Raw genomic sequence first — 9,441 nt, 5'->3', positions numbered from 1 at the left:
TAGAGAGATGTGTTTTTTTTTATTGCATTCAACTCTGAAGGCCCTTTGTGTCCCTTTTCCATTGTTCATCTACCAGTGGGTCAGTGGCTATTGCTCTGGTCTGTTAAAGCAGAGCTCACTTCTTATATTTGCAGGATAGAAAAAACACTTTTTGTAAGGAGAAGGCTTTTATTTTCAGCTGGTGGGAAACTGATTGCTTTGATATTCTTCTGAGCCTTCTTCCTATCCTGTCTGTTTTGTAGTGAAGAACTCATCTGTTGTACCAGTGCGACTCCTTTTACATTAGTTTCCGTCTTCATCCATTGCGTTTAACTGGCTGTCTTCAACTGTTAGGATTGTGCTCTGTTTGGGTGGTAAGATCCCGTTGCTCTGTTTCTAAGATTCTTGAGTTCTTGGTCTTGAGATCTTAGGTTCTGGGTGAGGAGCAGGGTTTTGCTGGCTCTTCTGTAGCTCGGGTAGCACAGTCACCTTTTCTCTTACTCCAAGCTCAGAAGCAGAGATGTTTACTTGTCTGAGATGATTTGCATCTCATGCCTTACCTGTAATTTTCTTTTTATGTAATTGCAGGGCTCACTGGATAGTGTATTAATGTGGAAGGATGCTGGACTGCAGCTGTCCTCATACCCTCCTGTGGGGTTGAAGAGACCCTCTGCGTGCCTCTTCCTGGGCAAAGGGTCTGCTTGCATGGAACTGATGGTGTGATGGAAAAGAAAGGTTTTATGCCCTATGAAATCAGGAGGCATTTTATTTTACAGAGTCATAAAAAAGAGTTACATTTCTATTCTGTACCACACTATACTCCTTTTCTATCACTGAGAGTTGCTTGATAGCAAGGGCTTTGGCTTTCCTATTTTCCCATTCTTATGCCTTGTTTGTTGCTTCAGGACCTTAGCAAGTTTGGACAGTAGTACACTTCTGTAGTATTTAAATCTGTGCTAGGAAAACCATATGAATCCATATTTATTCAGACCTTCTCAAGGCTTAGCATATTTTCTCAAAGGTTTAATTTATTCTGAATTTAAAACTGCTGAAAAGAGTATCATAACTGAATAGAGTGTAGCTATAGACAGATAAATGACTATGCAGATATGACACGATAGTGCTCCATCTTTATACTCCATCATGAGCATTAACTCAACTCATTCATTATATAATTTTCCATTCCTTTTCAGAAAGCAAGCTGCAATCATTGTCATCCTTTTTGTTGTTAATGATGTTTCTGTATATTAGCTTGCAGTTTTGAGAAAACACAGATAACATTATGAAGTTTAGCATATTCATTCTACAACTCCAGGGCCGGTAGTAAAACATATGCTTCTCTGCAAAGTAAACAAATATAACTCTGACAACTAGGAGAGACTGGGTGAGAGACTAGTTTTGTACCAGTCTTTCAACTTAAGATATGCCTTCAAAGGTTAAATGTTAATTTTGTAAAAATACATATACAGAAGCCTGTGTGAAAATTTACTTTTCCTACCGGATTCGTAAGTCGTTCTTCTGCTCCTCTGTATAGTCCAAATGAAAAAAAAAAAAAAAAAGAGGATCATTCTGAGTCATTCCTTAGTTCACAAAGTCTGAGTTGTTCAATGTGGTGGTGGTGGCTATTTTTTAAATGGAATGTAATATAACAGTGGTCTGGGAGCCTATCTTGAACGTGTTTGTGAACCTATTTGATCAAGCAATGATCAATTAAAAAAGTATTCCCATTCCCCCATTCTTTATTTGGCTGGTGCAGAATGTTTAAGTTATGTTATAGCCTTGAAAGATAAGTTGATGGCATTTTTGGTCTTAGTTTCCATAACATCCTTCCAAATTTGTACTAAGTTTCTCTTGCTGTTCTGTGTTACTTTGCAAATGGATACTATGGCGTGTTTCTCTTGATAGGTGAAGTTACATAATGACCTCTTTTCTTCCGGGCCTTCTTGCCTGTGCATGCCACTAACCAGAAAGAGCCACTTTTTTGTACTAAGCTATCTAAATCTAGCTTGGAATTATGCTCTCTCTTTTAAAAAGATCACATAGTTTTTTGAAAGGCTAAAGGAGTTTACCAGGCACTGTTTAATAATTTCTGTCTTGTATATTGTGCTTAATAAGATGTGTCATGCGGTGTCTTTTAGTATGATTATAGCATGTCTGAAATGTTTCATAAAGCAAATACCTTAACCAACTGTGGAGTAGTAACACCGTGCTTTCAATATAAGAGCTTTCATGCTGGAGGTTATAATGATCTCCAATTCATAGTGCGAGAAGTAGCAGAACTTAATATGCAAATCTCATTGCAAAATGCAGTCAACTCTGGGGTGAAATGTGACGGGTGATTAACAGTGCACAGTGGTGTTCTATAGAAGTTACGATACAAGGTGAAGAAAATATTGTGTTAATTGTCACAGCAGATTCTTGGTTTGCAGGTGAAATGATTCATTAGGTATGCTGAAAGCGTACGCTCAGGTGCTGCAAAAGTGCAGGTATATGCTGCCTGTTTAAAGAGGTGGTTGGACCATCTCTTGTTGACGTTGCTATTGAGTTTTGTTCAGGTTCACCCTCTGCTCTCCTGTCTTCCTGTGCAAGGGTATGTGAAGGCACATTCTTCAGTTTTTGGAGCTGAAGAGTCGAACAAAAAGCTTCCATTTCTTGTAAAGCATTAGTAATGAAGTACATATCCATTAATGCTGACACTTTCTCCATTTCAAAATATTCCATTTCTATTTGTGGATGTAGATGCTGGGACTGAGAAGGATCCACATTCCCCGTCTTTCTAGAACAGCTGCCATAGCTACCTGCCATACAAAAGCCTTTTTATCATCTTCAAATTTCTAAAGCCTTTAAAAAATTTCCTCTCAATGAGAAGTTAATTCTTGTATCATGAAAGTTCAGCCATCCCTGCTCCCTCGGCCTCACTGCCCAAGGCAGGTGCTCCAGCCCCAGCTGCTTTGGTGGCCTTTTGCTGAACTCATTCTGGTTTATCAGGGTCCTCTCTGGACTGGGAGAGCCACAGCTGGATGCAGTATCTCAGCGTGGTCCAATGGGTGTTGGCTGTTGGGGGATGATCAGTTCCCTTGGGTGGTTGGCTGGGCTTCTGTTACTACATCCCAGGGTGCTGACGGCCCTCCCTGCTGCCAGGACATGCTGGCTCCCATTCAGCTTGATGTCTGACATGAGCCCTGGGTCATATTCAGCAGAGAGACCTGTGTTGGTGCCAGGGGTTTTCTTTCCCCGACACAGGAATCTACATTTGTCCTTCTTGAATTACGTGAAGTTCCCATTGGCCTGTTCTTCCAGCTCATCTAGATTCCTTCGAATGGCAGCCCTGCCCTTGAGTGTGTCAACTGGTCCTCCCAGTTTGATATCCTTTCAAAGCTTGATGAGAGTGTGTCCATAGTCCGTGCTGAGATGTGCCTTGTTCACTCTCAGTATAGGTGACTTGGAGAAATAATAATCATAGAATGGTTGGGGTTGGAAGATCATGCAGTTCCACCCCCCCCTGCTGTGGACAGGGACACCTTCCACCGGATCAGATTACTCAAAGCCTCAAACCAACCTGGCCTTGAACACCGCCAGGCGTGGGGCTTCCATGACTTCTCTGGGCAACCTGTGCCAGTGCCTCACCACTCTCACAGTAAAGGATTTCTTCCTAGTATCTAATACAGATCTCCCCTCTTTCAGCTTAAAACCATTACCTGCCCTTTGACGTGCTTTGTGTGTGCATCGTATTCTTTACTTACATGCTTTTTTTGTCTCTCCTATTATGAAGTTGGGGAGCTTGCATCACCTTGCTGATTACTTTTGTATACTCTACTAGAAGGAAACTATACTGTGTTCTTATTTTCCTTAGAAACATAAGCCAGCTAAAATAAAAAAGTCGTGGGAATAGGAGAACTAGTGTATATTGATTACCTAACTGATGACCCCAGAGAATGCTGTAATAAGGAGAGATGGTCTGCTCCTTCACTTACTGTCACCAGCCCCGATAGCTTGCTGCTTCACTGCTCCTTACATCCCATGGCCAGTCTTTGGAGCCTTTCTAAAACTGAACTGTATCTCAGTGGGAACTGAACTTATTTGATCAGTAAACCTGACCTTTTTAGTATGCATTTTTTTATTTGATTCATAATAAAAGGCTGTTATCTTTATGAAACTTGGAAATAGAACATTCTTTACAAAGCTAAGCAGGAAAATGTACCTAATTTTCTAAGTATGGAGAAGTGCGTGTGCTGCCGATACCTCATAAAAGGCTTTGTAGCTAGTTTGTTGAGAAAATAAAGAGGATATGTTTGAGCAAGCAAATTCTAAAGTAAATAATATTTTGGCTATTCTGAGGTCTAGAAATTAAAACTATTTATCTATTTCTGACCCTCTCTCTGTAGATTCCATCTATATATTTAAAATTTGGTGTCTTTAATCCTTCTATATTAAATCAAAAAGTCCTTTATAACACTACAAGTATTTCTAGGTGGACTAAAATAGCAGTATTGTTACTTCACCTGATTTGCAATTGGAATTGGATAGTGAACTTGTATTTTTTTGTTGAAACTGGGATTGCATATCACTGTTAAGATAACTTCTTTACCAGTATTTGCTTTGACAATGCTAATTCTTCTACCAGCAATCAAGCAGTGGTGTTCTGGACATGACTAAGGGAAGATAAATCAAATTGAAATCAAAGTTGTAGCTAAATAAGGATTATAAGCTGTGATCCATCTATCCAGATTTTGAATCATGTAGTATTTCACATTTATTTGCTTATTTTCTTTAAATATATAATTTCAAATCAATACAGTTGTTTTGATCTTCAACATATTTGTAGAAGTATATTTTTGTAGATTGTCTTGCTGATTAACATGCTTTAACTTTACCACGGGCTTGGTTTTTGTTTTTATTTCTTTCCAAATCGAGGCGGTATATCTGCTTGTGTGTTTATTCTGTCAGCAGGGTCCTCACTCTTTAAAAGTTTTCTGTCTTTCAGGTATTTAAAGGCTTGTTCGGATTGTAGACAAGTTGTCTAGAAAGTAGTATGATGCTAATTTACTACTTCTGAAACTGTTTAGATTGTGCTCTTGAGTATTTTCTTATTGGATATAGAGACCTAATTTAAAATCAGAGTGAGTGATACAAGGGCAGAGTTAAGCCTAGTTCTTTGGTTTGTGTTGAATGTTCGTGATAGGAAGTGGTTTTAAATCCTGGCCTCTGCTTCTGGTGTCTGCTTGTTCTTTGATGCATGGAGAGTCTTGGATAAAAGCTTTTGTTGAAGTGTTGCACTGAAAATTATGTAATTGCTTGTCAGCTTTTCACTTCATTACTTTCGTGGAAGGAAAATACTTCTGTGTTCCAGCAAGTAGACAGGCTTTTGCATAGGGTGTGGACCACACTTTGTTAAATGCAGTCTGTAGGTGCTCATTTTTCTCACCCCTCTCTATTTCAGACTCCAGGTAGAGGTGGGTCTCAGAGCTCGGATTCGGATTCATCTGCCACACCAGGAAATGCCGTGGATGTGAACAGTGAAGGTTCCTCTGAGGTACTGTATACCATATGTGGGACTGGAGTCTTAAATCTTGGTTGTTGTTTCTCTGGTCCATGAAGCTGTTAGGAGTAAGTTTTGATGCCCTAGCTAAGTAACAACTGTACTAAGAAATACTCAGAAGTGTCATCTTCTAAGAATTCATTGTTATTTAAATAAAAAGGGAGGGCTAGGCCATATTGATATGTAGCTGTTAATTAGGCTTATCTGTCTAAGTGGTTGCAAGCAATCTTTCCTGTAATGCTAGAGATGAATTATTAAAACTGAAAGTGATGAGGCAAAAGCTTAAGACTCCTTGTTAGTAAATCTTTTATGAGAGTTCTGAAAGAGGAGGTTTAGCATTTTATGACAATTGTACTCTCTTTTCACCTTGCTTCTGCTATGCTATAATGTATACTGGAAACCTCCTCCTCCTTATGAAATATTGGATGCGTGTTTTTTTGTTTGGTGTTGGTGTCAAAATCTACCACTTGTAAATCCTATCCATTTCTTATGTGCTGTATGCCATACTTAACCAGCAGAATAAGTTGTTACTCTTGCTTTAAACCCATATTACAACGTTCTTGGATTTACAGTGTTGTCAAATATTAACTCTGAAAAATGCAAGCTGACTTCACTGGCTGTTGAATCTAGTTTGTGCTAATGTAGCCTGATTACCTCGCTGGAAAATGTTTAAAGCTTAGCATACAAATGCTTGGCAAGGTTAATTACTCCTATTATAGTGTTAAAGGGAGAAAAGTGTCCTTTTGTACCCTGAATAAAGTGTATGATGGTTCAAGTACATCTATGCCTGTTATGAAGAGAAACTTTCACTGTGCTGTTGAAAATCCTAATTGTCTTCTATCTGTGCGTGTGCTTCTTTCTTACTTCTTGAAGCCTTACTGCAGTCAGTGTAACAGATATTCCTCAATATTTCACTTCATGTTATACATGTCACACATTTATGAGTCCAGATCTGTTTTGTACACATATTTACTCTGTCTCTGAAGCAAAGAAATATTCTTCAATTACAGGCTAAAATTTCATTAATTTTGTAGTTCACTAAGGCATAAAAATATGCAATGAGATAACTGCTTCATTCAGAGATTGGCTAAAATTGCACAATTCTTTTAACGTGAGTGCAGTATCCCTGGCTGTACAGCTGGTAGGCTGTACAACGTACCTCAATACTAATGCAATAGTATTTTCTTGACATAAGATGAGCTTTCAAAGTAGTGGTGTGCCTGCAAGATTGCACTATTGGCATTTCATGCTGCTGAGTCAAAGCTGGGTCAGACCAAAGGCTGCCCTGTGGCTTTTGGTTGATACTGCATAACGTGAAAAAGTATCTTTTAGTTGTCAATAATCCTACCATCTCTTGCTTTAGTTACAAGAGGTGTGTTCTCCTTTAACACAGAATTTCAAAATCTGTTTCAAACTGAGCTCTGGAGCTGGTGGTGGGTTCTTACGGTCCTGAGATTCATGTGTTAAGACATGCAACTTGAGCCTTTCTGTTGGCCTTCCTTCTCCTGCAGACAAAGCTGCCCTGAGGTTTGGTCTCTCTGAAAACGTCTCTCCAGGAGCACCATAGACAGACTTTGCAGAAAGTTTGCTCTCTGTTTTATCGTTATCTTCCCACCTGGTTCTTCAGTATTACATAAAGTCAGAAATCCAGTTGACTTATTTGCACTCCAGTTTCTTGGCTAGATTTTCAAATTTGTATTGCTGTAAGATTCAAATGGAGATTAATTTCTAAGTCTGTACAGTTTCTCATGTTTCCTACCTCCTCAAGGCTGGCTGAAATAAATCCTGACTTTTGAGAATTGTAATATTGAAAAAAAAGGGTTGAAGAAGTCTGAATTCTCACTGTTCTGTGCTCAAGGAGAGGTCAAAATCTGTTTCATTCCTTTCTCTGGCCACATCAGTGCTTCAGATCACACACAGACCTGTAGTTAAGTTTAGATGCCTGTTATTCCTAGATACACCTATCTGACCTTTTTGGCTTAGGTCCCGGTGCAAATCTGCCTACAGTACAGTATTGCTACATACTCTGTGCTTGCAGTGACTCCACCAGCGTGCTTATGCTTTCATTAGTGTAATGTGGCTGCACTAGCTAGACAGGTTTGCCACAGAGATCGGTTTTTTTGAAGGGTATTTAACCTTTCCATGTGTGCACGGAGGGTTGTGTTCGGTCTGTTCTGCTTGCCTGTAGCACTCTGCCCAGGAGGTGCAGGCATCCTCCAGCCCACAGAGGCCCACAGCGTTTTACTCTCTACCCGGCTTTTTCTAGGTGTTTAAGAATATAGTATATTAATTTACAGGGGTGCTTCTGCAATATCACCTTGCCACTCTGTCTCTCTCTGTGAAATATCTGCACATCCTTATGGGAAACTGTGTGAGAGGTTTGATGTGATAACTTACAATGCTCCATTCAGAATTTGTTACGCAGCTTATTCCTCTGTCACACGAAGGGGGTACCAAAAGTGTCTGGAAAACACGTAGCAGTATGCAGTGTGGTGCTAGCTTTTAAAGCATGTTATAGGTTTGTGTATTTTCATCTTCTTAATAACTGTTCCTTGTTGCCTTCTCTGTGGTATTGATATAGGGTTTTCACTGTTTTTGTGATTGTAGAGAACTTTTCAGCGTAAGAATTTGAACAGCATTTGATTCCAAATCTGATTTTTGTTTTTATTAGTTTCTTAAAAATAAATATACGTTTCACAGGGCTTCATCTGTCCACTCTGTATGAAAGTGTGTGTAACTTCCACTGATCTGTCTGAACATTACCAGAATGAGCACACTGGGACAGAAGGAAGACAGGAGCTCCGTGACCTCCCAGCTGTTACTGTGGGTCTTGTTTATTTTGTTTCGATAGCTTTGGTAATGGGCTGCTTTAAATGAACCTGCATCTCTTCTGCTGGCTTGGGTTTCAGCTTTCTAGATTGTTTCTTTTGATTCTGTGCTGAAACGTAATTTGATCTCTTATGCATGATTCCAAAGTACACATTCAGCAATAAAATTAATCTATGTTGAGCTTTCTGGTTTGCAGTAGTACCTCACATGAAACGTTTGTGACTTACAGTCACAGATGGAATCTTTCTGAACAAGTTTTGCTTAATTTTTGTGTAAATAAGATGATATGATTTATTTCACTTCAGACTTAGTGTAGTGATAAATACAGTATCAAATCTGTTACATTCTTTGTGAAAAGACAGGTTTTGAGCTCTTATTAGTTAATTATTTTTAAAGCAGATATTTAATGGGGAATGCGTACACCAGGTAAAAGACTTAACAGAGAATAAGAATATAAAAAACTTAGAGGCTTCTCTTCTTGAACATTCTTAAGAGCCTTACATATTGCATTAACATTAGGAAAATAATTATAAACCAAATTTTTAATATAGAATTTTACTGGAATTTTTGTATGCCTCCAATAAAATACCAAGGCTGTTTCAGTTAATATACATTAGAAATAGTAGTGCATTTCTGAATTCTTCCAGTTGTGGAGTGTTAAACTGCTCAATGAAAACAAAGTCCGTTATTTTATACTCCTCAGTTGGAAAAATTTAGATTCTGCAAGGTAACAGCCTCCAAGTGCGTAAGGCTATCTGAATTTTTTTCTGCCAGGAAACTTCAGAGAGTAGGTTTGACTTGTAGGGAAGCAGCTTGCCATGCACTAGATGGGCTTGTATGGGGGTGAAGTTTTGTGTTCTTTTTGCTAGCATTGCTTTTGTTGGGTTTTAGAATCAAAGTGTTTAATCTACGCTGTGAGTGATGGGGTTTTATTGTGTGTGTTTGCTGTATGCATTTGCTAACTAATGTTTTTTTTTTTCCTTCCCTATACTGAATGTGTATTTACACTTTGCTTTTGAAGGAAGGACTTCAAATTGTGGGTTGTTATTCCCAAAGACCTAGAATTACTTGAGATCTCTTTTCAAGGGTGAAAT

At 38.8% G+C, this 9,441-nt stretch overlaps 1 protein-coding gene across 5 annotated transcripts in view; it reads left to right on the top strand.

Annotated features, from left to right (window-relative positions):
- The window catches only part of EEA1 (early endosome antigen 1), a 138,741-nt gene that overhangs the window by 2,460 nt on the left and 126,840 nt on the right, over nt 1–9,441 (top strand). For 4 of the 5 annotated variants that reach the window (XR_008452446.1, XR_008452519.1, XM_054080945.1 and 1 more), the window contains exons 2-3: nt 5,420–5,512; nt 8,219–8,341. Coding sequence is in view for 3 of the 5 variants with exons in the window: in XM_054080945.1 (XP_053936920.1) it covers nt 5,420–5,512; nt 8,219–8,341 (216 nt within the window). In the remaining 2 variants the exon portion in view is untranslated. The remainder of the gene's footprint in view (nt 1–5,419; nt 5,513–8,218; nt 8,342–9,441) is intronic. The other variant, XM_054081017.1, reaches the window with a different exon arrangement.

This window comes from Cuculus canorus, chromosome 1, assembly GCF_017976375.1.
Source record: "Cuculus canorus isolate bCucCan1 chromosome 1, bCucCan1.pri, whole genome shotgun sequence".
NCBI lineage: Eukaryota > Metazoa > Chordata > Aves > Cuculiformes > Cuculidae > Cuculus > Cuculus canorus.
The sequence above is the reverse complement of the archived record's forward strand: the minus strand, read 5'-3'. Positions and strand labels throughout refer to the sequence as shown.